We start from the raw sequence: 17,375 nt of genomic DNA on the forward strand, positions 1-17,375 counted from the left end.
CTACGGGCAGCAACGCTGTAAATATTGACAAATAAATCCAGCAAAATAGCACAAAAAACTGGTAGTGGCCTGGCTGGGTGTATAAGTCCCGGCCTGACTTATTGTCCCAGGCCCTGGCTAGAGGGTAGGAAATCTTGAAATTTACCTTCATATATTTTTTAAAAACTGCCATAATTCCCAAACCCTACATTCCTGAGACATAATTCATCATGACAAACGTAGGAAAACATCTCGTAGCTTGAAAAATGACAAATAATTAGGCAAAAAATAATTCAACAAAATGCCTCTTGAGGGCATGAAGTGACAAAAACGTTCAACATGTCTCCATTGAAGCCCATTGTAATTTCAGGCTGATATTTCCTCACGGTAGCAGCCGCACACCTTTAGTTAAACTGCCAAAAAGGCCACATTATTAACCCGAAAGTACACACAAATTACACTTCAGATACTCAACTTCGTTGACATGCTTCACGTTTTGAAATTTCACAGATATCCGTTACGGTTCTTCTACAAAACGTTCACATGTAAGAGGTTTATCTCTCATTCAGAACAATGGAAACCTGTGATCTCTGCACACCTCGTGAGCTCAACTATAAACACCTGTGTAATGGCACACGATGATGTCATCGCTCCAGCTGACCCGCTCAGAGCAGCAGACCTCAGATAGCAGGGTGCCAACAGTCCAGCCGGGAAGACATCTACGGGACAGTTTGGAGAGTTCTTCAAATGTCGTTGCCATGGCAACACAATGCTCGCCTTGAAACACGGCTTTCTCATAACTTCAGTGAAAATACTCCAAACAGCCCAGAACTTCACAGGTTTGGTAACGATGCAGCCATCAACGCACCTAAGCGTAGTATGGGGTGTCATTAAATGCCGTTGCCATGACGACAGACCACTCGCCATGAAACATGATGTCGCTGTAAGTCCAATCGACACGGTCCAATCGCCCCCCAATCTTCACTTGTATATCACCGGTCCATGCCACAACAGCTCTACGCCAAATCTGAGATCTCACCATATGCCGTTTCCATGGAAACGCATCCCTCGCCATAAAACATGATGTCGCTATAATTCCTATGCAAATGTTCAAAGAGTGCTCAAACTTCACATGTGTGCTAACAGTCCAGCCGTGAAGACATCTACGGGACAGTTATGAGATTTCTTCAAATACCGTTGCCATGGCAACACAATGCTCACCATGAAACACAGTTTTCTCATAACTTCAGTGAAACTGCTCTAAACGCCCCAAAACTTCACAGGTTTGGTAACGATGCAGCCATCAACGCATCTAAGCGTAGTATGGGGTGTCATCAAATGCCGTTGCCATGGCGACAGATCATTCGCCATCAAGTTAGTTCAGAAGTTTGCAGTTCAAATATTCTGCTGCTTTTCCAATCCTTTTCACTTTCTTTTCTTCTCTCATCACACATTCAAGCCCCCAGTGTTCATGTATCATTTCATTCTCAATTCTTCACTTTCTTCTTCCGCATTACATTTCAGCATAGCAGTTTAGCTTCAGCATAAAGCATTCCCACTAGCAATTTCTTCAGGAATTGCATTCTCTAGTTCTACATTGCTACAGGCTTCAATGCTACCTGCTACAATGCTACAAGCAGGTAGACAAGACAGACAGTTACCTGGTGCAGACAGACAGACAGACAGTTACCTGGTGCAGGTAGACAGACAGACAGACAGACAGTTACCTGGTGCAGGTAGACAGACAGACAGACAGTTACCTGGTGCAGGTAGACAGACAGGCAGCCCAGACTGTAGACCAGGAAGAAGGCCTGCAGGTGTAGACAGACAGAAAGACAGACAGGTGAAGAGGTAGTGTAGTATTGTTTACTTTGTTTTATTAAATGTGAATAACTGAGTGTTACCTCCTCCAGACTGAGCTGCAGGTACTCTGTGAGAGAGAGGGGGGACCTCCGCACCTCCCTGAGCCCCTGAGACACCTGTCAATTAATCAACGCATTCACTTCTCTGAACATTGTAACACACAGTTGCTGCACATTAAAGGTCTCCTATCATGTAAAATGCACTTCTTGATGTCTTCTCCATGTGTCCCCGGTGTGTCCCCGGTGTGTCCCGCGGTGTCCCCGGTGTGTCCCGCGGTGTCCCCGGTGTGTCAGGAGACTCTCAAAGTGTCAGGAGACAAACCCCTCCCTCTTCTCCTCCGTACCCACATCTCTAAAAACGGGGAACTACGGAGCTGATCCAGATTGGCTGCGTCATGACAACATTACTTAAATGTGGGCGGGCTTTACCCCCACGGGCCAATCAGAGACGTTGCCGTCAGAAACAAGGAGACGTGTTCTGGAAGTGATATGGTCTGTGTTTACATTAGCATGCTAGCACTCAGAGCTAACCTGTGCTGGAGAGAGAGTGAGAGGAAGCAGGAAGTAAAAAGGAAGTCACCTGGTGGTAAACCTGAGAGAGAGAGAGAGTTTGAGCTCCATCCTGTTCCAGAGAGGATCCTTGATGTGGTTTGGAACAGGATGTGGAGTTTAGTCAAAGCAGCATTTAGCTGAGTTTCTCCTGATGAGATCTACTTTCTCTCTGGAGCTGCTGACCCAGAGTCAGCTCTTTAGGACCAGCTGGAGGAGAGAGGGGGGGGCTACAAGGACCTGTTTGGAGCAGGACACTTCAGAGTCATGTCCTTAGGACCAGCTGGAGGAGAGGGGGGGGGCTACAAGGATCTGTTTGGGGTTAGGAGCAGGACACTTCAGAGTCATGTCCTTAGGAACAGCTGGAAGAGAGGGGGGGGGGGGCTACAAGGACCTGTTTGGGGTTAGGAGCAGGACACTTCAGAGACATGTCCTTAGTAACAGCTGGAAGAGAGGGGGGGGGCTACAAGGACCTGTTTGGGGTTTGGAGCAGGACACTTCAGAGACATGTCCTTAGTAACAGCTGGAAGAGAGGGGGGGGGCTACAAGGACCTGTTTGGGGTTTGGAGCAGGACACTTCAGAGTCATGTCCTTAGTAACAGCTGGAAGAGAGGGGGGGGGGCTACAAGGACCTGTTTGGGGTTAGGAGCAGGACACTTCAGAGTCATGTCCTTAGTAACAGCTGGAAGAGAGGGGGGGGGCTACAAGGACCTGTTTGGGGTTTGGAGCAGGACACTTCAGAGACATGTCCTTAGCAGGACACTTCAGAGACATGTCCTTAGTAACAGCTGGGAGAGAGGGGGGGGGCTACAAGGACCTGATTGGGGTTTGGAGCAGGACACTTCAGAGTCATGTCCTTAGTAACAGCTGGAGGAGAGGGGGGGGGGGCTACAAGGACCTGTTTGGGGTTTGGAGCAGGACACTTCAGAGACATGTCCTTAGGAACAGCTGGAAGAGAGGGGGGGCTACAAGGATCTGTTTGGGGTTTGGAGCAGGACACTTCAGAGTCATGTCCTTAGTAACAGCTGGAGGAGAGGGGGGGGCTACAAGGACCTGTTTGGGGTTTGGAGCAGGACACTTCAGAGACATGTCCTTAGTAACAGCTGGAGGAGAGGGGGGGGGCTACAAGGACCTGTTTGGGGTTTGGAGCAGGACACTTCAGAGTCATGTCCTTAGTAACAGCTGGAGGAGAGGGGGGGGGGCTACAAGGACCTGTTTGGGGTTTGGAGCAGGACACTTCAGAGTCATGTCCTTAGTAACAGCTGGAGGAGAGGGGGGGGGGGCTACAAGGACCTGTTTGGGGTTTGGAGCAGGACACTTCAGAGTCATGTCCTTAGTAACAGCTGGAGGAGAGGGGGGGGGGGGCTACAAGGACCTGTTTGGGGTTTGGAGCAGGACACTTCAGAGTCATGTCCTTAGTAACAGCTGGAAGAGAGGGGGGGGCTACAAGGACCTGTTTGGGGTTTGGAGCAGGACACTTCAGAGTCATGTCCTTAGTAACAGCTGGAGGAGAGGGGGGGGGGGGCTACAAGGACCTGTTTGGGGTTTGGAGCAGGACACTTCAGAGTCATGTCCTTAGTAACAGCTGGAAGAGAGGGGGGGGGCTACAAGGACCTGATTGGGGTTTGGAGCAGGACACTTCAGAGTCATGTTTTTTATATATCTGAGACCCATAATATATGCCTTAAAATAGCATGATAGGAGACCTTTAATGTACATTATTTAATTTCACATTCTGTTCTTGTACATATTCTATTTACATGTTTATCGACTTCTTGCACTATTTTTATTTAGTGTTTTTGTATTGTATTATATATGCTGCATTGTTGGAGGAGCTCAGGTCAGAAGAATGTCATTGCCATTTCTACTCTGCTGCGCAGACGATAAAACCTTTGAGTCTTTGAATCTTGCTGCACAAAAGAGCCTGAAGCCTCACCTCACTGTCAGAGACCACCAGCACAAAACCAGGACCCGGACCTGGATCTGATCCAGGTTCAGATCCAGGTTCTTGTGTCTGCTCTCGTCTCACATCCTCCATCTCTACCGGCTGAGAGACACTCAGCAGGGTCTGACTGACAGCTGCTTCATCCAATCCCTGAGCAGAGAGAGAAGCCCCCGCCCACCTGAGGAGCTCATCATACCTGCAAAGGGAGGGGGGAGGGGGGGCGTAAGGACTTATAATAATAATACATTGGATTTTTATAGAGCTTTTCCTAATGCTCAAAGACGCTTAAACACTTTTAACACTGACTTATTGACAGGATGTGATGTCATGGTGTTAACAGACAGGATGTGATGTCATTGTGTTAACAGACAGGATGTGATGTCATTGTGTTAACAGACAGGATGTGATGTCAGCGTGCTAACAGACAGGATGTGATGTCATTGTGTTAACAGACAGGATGTGATGTCAGCGTGCTAACAGACAGGATGTGATGTCATCGTGTTAACAGACAAGATGTGATGTCATCGTGTTAACAGACAGGATGTGATGTCATTGTGTTAACAGACAGGATGTGATGTCATAGTGTTAACAGACAGGATGTGATGTCATAGTGTTAACAGACAGGATGTGATGTCATAGTGTTAACAGACAGGATGTGATGTCATCGTGCTAACAGACAGGATGTGATGTCATCGTGTTAACAGACAGGATGTGATGTCATCGTGCTAACAGACAGGATGTGATGTCATCGTGTTAACAGACAGGATGTGATGTCATAGTGTTAACAGACAGGATGTGATGTCATAGTGTTAACAGACAGGATGTGATGTCATCGTGGTAACAGACAGGATGTGATGTCATCGTGTTAACAGACAGGATGTGATGTCATAGTGTTAACAGACAGGATGTGATGTCATCGTGCTAACAGACAGGATGTGATGTCATAGTGTTAACAGACAGGATGTGATGTCATAGTGTTAACAGACAGGATGTGATGTCATAGTGTTAACAGACAGGATGTGATGTCATAGTGTTAACAGACAGGATGTGATGTCAGCGTGTTAACAGACAGGATGTGATGTCATCGTGTTAACAGACAGGATGTGATGTCATGGTGTTAACAGACAGGATGTGATGTCATCGTGCTAACAGACAGGATGTGATGTCATCGTGTTAACAGACAGGATGTGATGTCATCGTGCTAACAGACAGGATGTGATGTCATGGTGTTAACAGACAGGATGTGATGTCATGGTGTTAACAGACAGGATGTGATGTCATGGTGTTAACAGACAGGATGTGATGTCATGGTGTTAACAGACAGGATGTGATGTCATCGTGCTAACAGACAGGATGTGATGTCATGGTGTTAACAGACAGGATGTGATGTCATGGTGTTAACAGACAGGATGTGATGTCATGGTGTTAACAGACAGGATGTGATGTCATCGTGCTAACAGACAGGATGTGATGTCATGGTGTTAACAGACAGGATGTGATGTCATCATGTTAACAGACAGGATGTGATGTCATCGTGCTAACAGACAGGATGTGATGTCATGGTGTTAACAGACAGGATGTGATGTCATCGTGCTAACAGACAGGATGTGATGTCATCGTGCTAACAGACAGGATGTGATGTCATGGTGTTAACAGACAGGATGTGATGTCATCGTGTTAACAGACAGGATGTGATGTCATCGTGCTAACAGACAGGATGTGATGTCATGGTGTTAACAGACAGGATGTGATGTCATCGTGCTAACAGACAGGATGTGATGTCATGGTGTTAACAGACAGGATGTGATGTCATAGTGTTAACAGACAGGATGTGATGTCATGGTGTTAACAGACAGGATGTGATGTCATCGTGCTAACAGACAGGATGTGATGTCATCGTGTTAACAGACAGGATGTGATGTCATCGTGCTAACAGACAGGATGTGATGTCATGGTGTTAACAGACAGGATGTGATGTCATCGTGCTAACAGACAGGATGTGATGTCATCGTGCTAACAGACAGGATGTGATGTCATGGTGTTAACAGACAGGATGTGATGTCATGGTGTTAACAGACAGGATGTGATGTCATCGTGCTAACAGACAGGATGTGATGTCATGGTGTTAACAGACAGGATGTGATGTCATAGTGTTAACAGACAGGATGTGATGTCATGGTGTTAACAGACAGGATGTGATCACTCACCTGGACGTTGAGACGACAGGTAGGAGAAACCCTTCGTGTTCTGCAACAGAAACAGAGATCAGCTGACGGCAGAGAACAGCTCTGATTGGACCGCACTCAGGATGATGTCATGCTGTAAACTCACGCTCCCATTGGTTGGAGATGCTGTAGTCTGGCCTGGCTCTGGAGAGGACGCCTTTCCCAAAAAAACCCTGAGGAAAACAAAACATGAGGTGGATTAACTCAGACCTGCTCCACACGATGAGGTGGATTAACTCAGACCTGCTCCACACGATGAGGTGGATTAACTCAGACCTGTTCCACACGATGAGGTGGATTAACTCAGACCTGCTCCACACGATGAGGTGGATTAACTCAGACCTGCTCCACACGATGAGGTGGATTAACTCAGACCTGTTCCACACGATGAGGTGGATTAACTCAGACCTGTTTCACACGATGAGGTGGATTAACTCAGACCTGTTCCACACGATGAGGTGGATTAACCCAGACCTGTTCCACACGATGAGGTGGATTAACTCAGACCTGTTTCACACGATGAGGTGGATTAACTCAGACCTGCTCCACACGATGAGGTGGATTAACTCAGACCTGTTCCACACGATGAGGTGGATTAACTCAGACCTGTTTCACACGATGAGGTGGATTAACTCAGACCTGCTCCACACGATGAGGTGGATTAACCCAGACCTGTTCCACACGATGAGTAGGATTAACTCAGACCTGCTCCACACGATGAGGTGGATTAACTCAGACCTGCTCCACACGATGAGGTGGATTAACTCAGACCTGCTCCACACGATGAGGTGGATTAACTCAGACCTGTTCCACACGATGAGGTGGATTAACTCAGACCTGCTCCACACGATGAGGTGGATTAACTCAGACCTGTTCCACACGATGAGGTGGATTAACCCAGACCTGTTCCACACGATGAGGTGGATTAACTCAGACCTGTTCCACACGATGAGGTGGATTAACCCAGACCTGCTCCACACGATGAGGTGGATTAACCCAGACTCACACGATGAGGTGGATTAACTCAGACCTGCTCCACACGATGAGGTGGATTAACCCAGACTCACACGATGAGGTGGATTAACTCAGACCTGTTCCACACGATGAGGTGGATTAACTCAGACCTGCTCCACACGATGAGGTGGATTAACTCAGACCTGCTCCACACGATGAGGTGGATTAACCCAGACCTGCTCCACACGATGAGGTGGATTAACCCAGACCTGCTCCACACGATGAGGTGGATTAACTCAGACTCACACGATGAGGTGGATTAACTCAGACCTGCTCCACACGATGAGGTGGATTAACCCAGACCTGCTCCACACGATGAGGTGGATTAACTCAGACTCACACGATGAGGTGGATTAACTCAGACCTGCTCCACACGATGAGGTGGATTAACTCAGACCTGCTCCACATGATGAGGTGGATTAACTCAGACTCACACGATGAGGTGGATTAACCCAGACCTGCTCCACACGATGAGGTGGATTAACTCAGACCTGCTCCACACGATGAGGTGGATTAACCCAGACCTGCTCCACACGATGAGGTGGATTAACCCAGACCTGCTCCACACGATGAGGTGGATTAACTCAGACTCACACGATGAGGTGGATTAACTCAGACCTGCTCCACACGATGAGGTGGATTAACTCAGACTCACACGATGAGGTGGATTAACTCAGACCTGCTCCACACGATGAGGTGGATTAACTCAGACCTGCTCCACACGATGAGGTGGATTAACTCAGACTCACACGATGAGGTGGATTAACTCAGACCTGCTCCACACGATGAGGTGGATTAACCCAGACCTGCTCCACACGATGAGGTGGATTAACTCAGACCTGCTCCACACGATGAGGTGGATTAACCCAGACCTGCTCCACACGATGAGGTGGATTAACTCAGACCTGCTCCACACGATGAGGTGGATTAACCCAGACCTGCTCCACACGATGAGGTGGATTAACTCAGACTCACACGATGAGGTGGATTAACTCAGACCTGCTCCACACGATGAGGTGGATTAACTCAGACCTGCTCCACACGATGAGGTGGATTAACCCAGACCTGCTCCACACGATGAGGTGGATTAACTCAGACTCACACGATGAGGTGGATTAACTCAGACCTGCTCCACACGATGAGGTGGATTAACTCAGACCTGCTCCACACGATGAGGTGGATTAACTCAGACCTGCTCCACACGATGAGGTGGATTAACTCAGACCTGTTTCACACGATGAGGTGGATTAACCCAGACCTGCTCCACACGATGAGGTGGATTAACTCAGACCTGCTCCACACGATGAGGTGGATTAACTCAGACCTGTTCCACACGATGAGGTGGATTAACCCAGACCTGCTCCACACGATGAGGTGGATTAACTCAGACCTGCTCCACACGATGAGGTGGATTAACTCAGACCTGCTCCACACGATGAGTAGGATTAACTCAGACCTGCTCCACACGATGAGGTGGATTAACTCAGACCTGCTCCACACGATGAGGTGGATTAACTCAGACCTGCTCCACACGATGAGGTGGATTAACTCAGACCTGTTTCACACGATGAGGTGGATTAACTCAGACCTGCTCCACACCATGAGGTGGATTAACCCAGACCTGCTCCACACGATGAGGTGGATTAACCCAGACCTGCTCCACACGATGAGGTGGATTAACCCAGACCTGTTTCACACGATGAGGTGGATTAACTCAGACCTGTTTCACACGATGAGGTGGATTAACTCAGACCTGTTTCACACGATGAGGTGGATTAACTCAGACTCACACGATGAGGTGGATTAACTCAGACCTGCTCCACACGATGAGGTGGATTAACTCAGACCTGCTCCACACGATGAGGTGGATTAACCCAGACCAGTTTCACACGATGAGGTGGATTAACTCAGACCTGTTCCACACGATGAGGTGGATTAACCCAGACCAGTTTCACACGATGAGGTGGATTAACTCAGACTCACACGATGAGGTGGATTAACTCAGACCTGCTCCACACGATGAGGTGGATTAACTCAGACCTGTTCCACACGATGAGGTGGATTAACTCAGACCTGCTCCACACGATGAGGTGGATTAACTCAGACCTGCTCCACACGATGAGGTGGATTAACTCAGACCTGCTCCACACGATGAGGTGGATTAACTCAGACCTGCTCCACACGATGAGGTGGATTAACTCAGACCTGCTCCACACGATGAGGTGGATTAACTCAGACCTGCTCCACACGATGAGGTGGATTAACTCAGACCTGTTCCACACGATGAGGTGGATTAACTCAGACCTGCTCCACACGATGAGGTGGATTAACTCAGACCTGCTCCACACGATGAGGTGGATTAACCCAGACCTGCTCCACACGATGAGGTGGATTAACTCAGACCTGCTCCACACGATGAGGTGGATTAACTCAGACCTGCTCCACACGATGAGGTGGATTAACCCAGACCTGCTCCACACGATGAGGTGGATTAACTCAGACCTGCTCCACACGATGAGGTGGATTAACCCAGACCTGCTCCACACGATGAGGTGGATTAACTCAGACCAGTTCCACACGATGAGGTGGATTAACTCAGACCAGTTTCACACGATGAGGTGGATTAACCCAGACCTGTTTCACACGATGAGGTGGATTAACTCAGACTCACACGATGAGGTGGATTAACTCAGACCAGTTTCACACGATGAAGTGGATTAACCCAGACCTGTTTCACACGATGAAGTGGATTAACTCAGACCAGTTTCACACGATGAAGTGGATTAACTCAGACCAGTTTCACACGATGAAGTGGATTAACCCACCTGGTTGTGGATCTTCTTGATGTGCTCCGGGTTCAAGACCAGCAGGTTATGGTTGATGAGCTCCGCCCGATATTCACTCCTCTCAGAGTTCACCGGGAGCGGAGCCTCGAACGCCTCGTGGACCCTGGGGCGCCTCCGAGGAGCCCTGAACTCTGCCTGCATCCTGAGGGAGGAGAAGTACTAGATCAGGTACTAGAGTAAAGGTAGAAGTACTCAGATCTTGTACTTCAGTAAAAGTGGAAGTACTCAGATCTTGTACTTGAGTTAAAGTAGAAGTACTCAGATCTTGTACTTGAGTAAAAGTAGAAGTACTCAGATCTTGTTCTTGAGTAAAAGTAGAAGTACTCAGGTCTTGTACTTGAGTAAAAGTAGAAGTACTCAGATCTTGTTCTTGAGTAAAGTAGAAGTACTCAGATCTTGTACTTGAGTAAAAGTAGAAGTACTCAGATCTTGTACTTGAGTAAAAGTAGAAGTACTCAGATCTTGTACTTGAGTAAAGTAGAAGTACCAGAGTGAAAGTAGAAAGTATTCTCATCTAAATATAGTGAAAGACAGTGAAAGTAGTCGTTGTGCAGATTGGTCCATTTCAGAATAATATATATATATGTTTTATAATGACTGATCATGAAAGTGTTCTCAAAGCTGGTGAAGGTGCAGCTAGTCTGAAGTACTTTGTAGACTGCAGGGTAGCTGGTGAAGGAGCAGCTAGTCTGAAGTACTTTGTAGACTGCAGGGTAGCTGGTGGAGGTGCAGCTAGTCTGAAGTACTTTGTAGACTGCAGGGTAGCTGGTGAAGGAGCAGCTAGTCTGAAGTACTTTGTAGACTGCAGGGTAGCTGGTGAAGGAGCAGCTAGTCTGAAGTACTTTGTAGACTGCAGGGTAGCTGGTGGAGGTGCAGCTAGTCTGAAGTACTTTGTAGACTGCAGGGTAGCTGGTGAAGGTGCAGCTAGTCTGAAGTACTTTGTAGACTGCAGGGTAGCTGGTGAAGGTGCAGCTAGTCTGAAGTACTTTGTAGACTGTAGGGTAGCTGGTGAAGGTGCAGCTAGTCTGAAGTACTTTGTAGACTGCAGGGTAGCTGGTGAAGGTGCAGCTAGTCTGAAGTACTTTGTAGACTGCAGGGTAGCTGGTGAAGCTGCAGCTAGTCTGAAGTACTTTGTAGACTGCAGGGTAGCTGGTGAAGCTGCAGCTAGTCTGAAGTACTTTGTAGACTGCAGGGTAGCTGGTGAAGGTGCAGCTAGTCTGAAGTACTTTGTAGACTGCAGGGTAGCTGGTGAAGCTGCAGCTAGTCTGAAGTACTTTGTAGACTGCAGGGTAGCTGGTGAAGCTGCAGCTAGTCTGAAGTACTTTGTAGACTGCAGGGTAGCTGGTGAAGGTGCAGCTAGTCTGAAGTACTTTGTAGACTGCAGGGTAGCTGATGAAGGTGCAGCTAGTCTGAAGTACTTTGTAGACTGCAGGGTAGCTGGTGGAGGTGCAGCTAGTCTGAAGTACTTTGTAGACTGCAGGGTAGCTGGTGGAGGTGCAGCTAGTCTGAAGTACTTTGTAGACTGCAGGGTAGCTGGTGGATTTACTCCAGGTGGAACTAAAGTCTGATTCAACACTTGATTATATTTCACATCATTCATCCACATCTGTGAAGAAACTAAAGGTATTAAATACATGTAGTGGAGGAAAAGTACACCATTCACCTCTGAACTGTAGTGGAGTAGAAGTACACGGTAGAAACAAATTAAAATACTCAGGTAAAGTACAAGTAGTTCAAATGTGTACCTAAGTATAGTACTTGAGTAAATTAGTTACTTTACAACTGCTGCTGCTGGGTAGAGAAGATGCTAACTGTTAGCCTGTTAGCTCACATTTCCTTCATTCATTAAATCTCTGGTCGGTTTGTTTTGCTGGGGACGCCGCGGTGTCACACAATATGTGTCCGGGTGGAACTGCGGGCTTCCTCTGTCAGTTCCTCTTCTTCCTCTAACGGTTGGCATCCATCTTAAAGGCGCATTACCGCCCTCTACTGTTCCAGAGGACCAGAGCAAGCATCGCTCACTCTGAATCCCTTCGGAATGAAATGAAGTGAATTCTCTTTTTTAAAAGGAACCATTTTATTTGTATTTGTATTGTTTGTAAGACAAAAAAAGTTGATGAAAGTCATATGTTTGATAAAAGTGAATCCAAAGTGAGTTTGAGTTTATTCTTAATCTCAGCCAACAACTGAGAAGAAGCAGCATTTACATCAACAATGAAATATATACATGATGAACACAACACCTTTATATTTATACATTTACAACCATGCCGACATGAATATATATATTGATTTAAAGGTGGGGCATGTAATTATTTCAGAAACACTTTTTGTTATATTCCATGGAATGCTCCAGTGTTGTAGTCAAGTCACCAATTCACGAGTCCAAGTCCGAGTCACCAAGGAGAGTCGTAGACGAGTCCGAGTCCAAGTCCGAGTCACCAAGGGAGAGTCGTAGACGAGTCCGAGTCCAAGTCCGAGTCACCAAGGGAGAGTCGTAGACGAGTCCGAGTCCAAGTCCGAGTCACCAAGGGAGAGTCGTAGACGAGTCCGAGTCCAAGTCCGAGTCACCAAGGGAGAGTCGTAGACGAGTCCGAGTTCAAGTCTGAGTCACCAAGGGAGAGTCGTAGACGAGTCCGAGTCCAAGTCTGAGTCACCAAGGGAGAGTCGTAGTCGAGTCCGAGTCACCCAAGGAGTGTCCGAGTCGAGTCCGAGTCACAAGTCTTCATGTATTAATCTTCGTGGATATATGTGTTGAAATGTAGCTGCTCCTCTACATTGCTTTCATCCTGTCATGTTATACTACTCTGTCTATTGAACTGCTGTGAAGCCAACTCTTGTAATAGGTGCTATACAAATATAAAGCTTATTACTAATATTAACATTAATATTATTTTGTTTGTCTACCCACCCTCCCAAATGTAAAGCGTCTTTGGGTTCAAGAAAAGCGCTATAGAATAAAATGTATTATTATTATTGTAAATGACCTTTAATATGTCTAACTATAAAATTAGTTACCTGTTAGAGAAGTGATTATCTTTGTATGCCAATATGTTCCTATGGTAACGTTTTCGTTTTGTACTTTTATTTTGATAGTAATAAGATTGGGACTCTTATTTTGAAGGAACTTTTACCGGTTAAATCGGTTTACTGATAAAGATTTAGCCCCAGAAAGCACATGGCTACTTAACATGCAGAATGACATCATTTTGCATGCTAAGTAGCCATGTGCTTTGTGTTATGGCTGAATCTTTATTTATTGATCAGATCACGTTGCTCTGATGATCGTGTTCAACACAGCCTCCATGTCTGAACTCGATCCTTAGAGTAATGTGTGACGGAGCCTTCTCTTCTATATTGTTTCCACATAACGAGCATTTTGCTGCTCTTTTCCCATGTGGAAGCAGAATGTGTGAAAGCATACAGCAGCGGGGTGTGTCTGTAGACATCTCTAGACTGGAACAGCGAGGGCCAGTCCCTGAACTCGCCTCGCAGGTGCACGCGCCAGGATAGAGGACAACTAACTTGCTCGAGTCCGAGTCCAAGTCGGAGCGTCAATGTACAAGTCGAGTCATCGTGGGGGGGGGAAATTCACGAGTCCGAGTCATCGTACGCGAGAATTCACGAGTCCGAGTCATCGTACGCGAGAATTCACGAGTCCGAGTCATCGTACGCGAGAATTCACGAGTCCGAGTCGAGTCTCGAGTCTCGAGTACTCCATCTCTGGAATGCTCTGAACATCCCGATAGCAACACAGATCTGTGGAAGCCGTAGTACAACTGAGCACAGACGTATCTCGTGCCCTCATTGGTCATGTGCGCGTTCCTGTGTGTTGGGGGAGGGGCTCTGGAAGGAAGTGGCAGATTGTTTTCGGTTGTGTATTTTCAAATTCTAGCGCACTCGAGCTGGTTTCTCTAAAATGACCTACCCACCGTGCTTTCTCAACACATTACAGTAATATGAGTCCAACATATATCTGAATGCATAATCAGGCTGTCCCCGTCACTCCTCCTAAATCCTGTCCGTCAGGAATCTGAAATTCAGCTTTGTCTAAACAATTCAGATTTTCTTCACATTATAAAAAAAATCTTTTTTTTTGAACTTTTTCTTAAAATTCTTCTTCTGGGTGAAAAAATCGGACTTTTTTTCTCAAAATCACAAGATTCTGACTTTTTTCTCAAAATCTCAAAAATCGGACTTTTTCAAAAAAATCTCAGACTTTAGTAAAAAATTCGAACAATTATTTGATCGTTCTCCTTTTTGACTGATCTCTGATGAAAGTCAGTGCTGCTAAACTGGAACATCTAAGACAAGTGTTTCAACTGCAAGTCGCAAAAGGGCGGGGCTACATACGGTACATTTGTCCTCCTGTGTGTCCTCCTTTATCTCCTCCTGTGTGTCCTCCTTTATCTCCTCCTGTGTGTCCTCCTATATCTCCTCCTGTGTGTCCTCCTATATTTCCTCCTTTATCTCCTCCTGTGTGTCCTCCTATATCTCCTCCTGTGTGTCCTCCTATCTCCTCCTGTGTGTCCTCCTATATCTCCTCCTGTGTGTCCTCCTATCTCCTCCTGTGTGTCCTCCTTATCTCCTCCTGTGTGTCCTCCTTTATCTCCTCCTGTGTGTCCTCCTATCTCCTCCTGTGTGTCCTCCTATATCTCCTCCTGTGTGTCCTCCTATCTCCTCCTGTGTGTCCTCCTTTATCTCCTCCTGTGTGTCCTCCTTTATCTCCTCCTGTGTGTCCTCCTATATCTCCTCCTGCGTGTCCTCCTATCTCCTCCTGCGTGTCCTCCTATATCTCCTCCTGCGTGTCCTCCTATCTCCTCCTGTGTGTCCTCCTATATCTCCTCCTGTGTGTCCTCCTATATCTCCTCCTGCGTGTCCTCCTATCTCCTCCTGCGTGTCCTCCTATATCTCCTCCTGCGTGTCCTCCTATATCTCCTCCTGTGTGTCCTCCTATATCTCCTCCTGTGTGTCCTCCTATATCTCCTCCTGTGTGTCCTCCTATCTCCTCCTGTGTGTCCTCCTATATCTCCTCCTGTGTGTCCTCCTATCTCCTCCTGTGTGTCCTCCTTTATCTCCTCCTGTGTGTCCTCCTTTATCTCCTCCTGTGTGTCCCTCCTATATCTCCTCCTGCGTGTCCTCCTATCTCCTCCTGCGTGTCCTCCTATATCTCCTCCTGCGTGTCCTCCTATATCTCCTCCTGCGTGTCCTCCTATCTCCTCCTGTGTGTCCTCCTATATCTCCTCCTGTGTGTCCTCCTATCTCCTCCTGTGTGTCCTCCTTTATCTCCTCCTGTGTGTCCTCCTATATCTCCTCCTGTGTGTCCTCCTATATCTCCTCCTGTGTGTCCTCCTATCTCCTCCTGCGTGTCCTCCTATATCTCCTCCTGCGTGTCCTCCTATATCTCCTCCTGTGTGTCCTCCTATATCTCCTCCTGCGTGTCCTCCCGCGTGTCCTCCTCTCGGTCCACCAGGTAGTACTGGTGTGTCTGCAGGTGTCTGTACAGGAACAGGTACTTCTGGACCCTCTGGACTCTGGGCAGGATGAAGATCTGAGTGAAGGCCTCTCTGCTCAGAGCCTCTCGACCCTCTGCAGCCAGAACTCTGTTCACAAAGCTCAGGCAGAAAGACAGGCAGTTCTGGTGCTGCTCGTCGAACCTGAGAGACACAGGTGAGAGACACAGGTGAGAGACACAGGTGAGAGACACAGGTGAGACACAGGTGAGAGACACAGGTGAGACACAGGAGAGAGACAGGTGAGACACAGGTGAGAGACACAGGTGAGAGACACAGGTGAGAGACAGGTGAGACACAGGTGAGAGACACAGGTGAGAGACACAGGTGAGACACAGGTGAGAGACACAGGTGAGACACAGAGGTGAGAGACACAGGTGAGAGACAGGTGAGACACAGGTGAGACACACAGGTGAGAGACACAGGTGAGAGACACAGGTGAGAGACACAGGTGAGAGACAGGTGAGAGACACAGGTGAGAGACACAGGTGAGAGACACAGGTGAGAGACACAGGTGAGAGACACAGGTGAGACACAGGTGAGAGACACAGGTGAGAGACACAGGTGAGAGACACAGGTGAGAGACACAGGTGAGAGACAGGTGAGAGACACAGGTGAGAGACACAGGTGAGACACAGGTGAGAGACACAGGTGAGAGACACAGGTGAGAGACACAGGTGAGAGACACAGGTGAGAGACAGGTGAGAGACACAGGTGAGAGACACAGGTGAGAGACACAGGTGAGAGACACAGGTGAGACACACAGGTGAGAGACACAGGTGAGAGACACAGGTGAGAGACACAGGTGAGAGACACAGGTGAGACACAGGTGAGAGACAGGTGAGACACACAGGTGAGAGACACAGGTGAGAGACACAGGTGAGAGACAGGTGAGAGACACAGGTGAGACACAGGTGAGACACAGGTGAGAGACAGGTGAGACACACAGGTGAGAGACACAGGTGAGAGACACAGGTGAGAGACAGGTGAGAGACAGGTGAGACACAGGTGAGACACACAGGTGAGACACAGGTGAGAGACACAGGTGAGAGACACAGGTGAGAGACACAGGTGAGAGACACAGGTGAGACACACAGGTGAGAGACACAGGTGAGAGACACAGGTGAGAGACAGGTGAGAGACACAGGTGAGACAGGTGAGAGACAGGTGAGAGACAGGTGAGAGACAGGTGAGACATACAGGTGAGACACAGGTGAGAGACACAGGTGAGAGACAGGTGAGACATACAGGTGAGACACAGGTGAGAGACACAGGTGAGAGACAGGTGAGACAGACAGGTGAGAGACACAGGTGAGAGACACAGGTGAGAGAGACCTTAACATAATGGTATAATGGTGTACCTGTGTGTGTGTGTGTTGAGGTGTACCTGTGTGTGTGTGTGTGTGTGTGTGTGTGTGTGTGTGTGTGTGTGTGTGTGTGTG

At 47.7% G+C, this 17,375-nt stretch overlaps 1 protein-coding gene across 1 annotated transcript; it reads right to left on the minus strand.

The window, feature by feature from the left end:
• Positions 1-1,601: 1,601 nt before the first annotated feature.
• On the minus strand, positions 1,602-12,339 carry tsen2 (TSEN2 tRNA splicing endonuclease subunit). Its single transcript, XM_034076834.1, has 8 exons — positions 12,252-12,339; positions 10,400-10,562; positions 6,667-6,733; positions 6,543-6,582; positions 4,327-4,531; positions 1,884-1,958; positions 1,740-1,790; positions 1,602-1,640 (listed from the first exon to the last, which is right to left on the minus strand). The coding sequence occupies exons 1-8, from the start codon at positions 12,260-12,262 to the stop codon at positions 1,602-1,604; spliced, it is 651 nt and encodes a 216-aa protein (XP_033932725.1). The 5' UTR covers positions 12,263-12,339.
• Between the last annotated feature and the right edge of the window lie 5,036 nt (positions 12,340-17,375).

This window comes from Pseudochaenichthys georgianus, unplaced genomic scaffold (genome assembly GCF_902827115.2).
Source record: "Pseudochaenichthys georgianus unplaced genomic scaffold, fPseGeo1.2 scaffold_1064_arrow_ctg1, whole genome shotgun sequence".
NCBI classification, from domain to species: Eukaryota; Metazoa; Chordata; class Actinopteri; order Perciformes; family Channichthyidae; genus Pseudochaenichthys; species Pseudochaenichthys georgianus.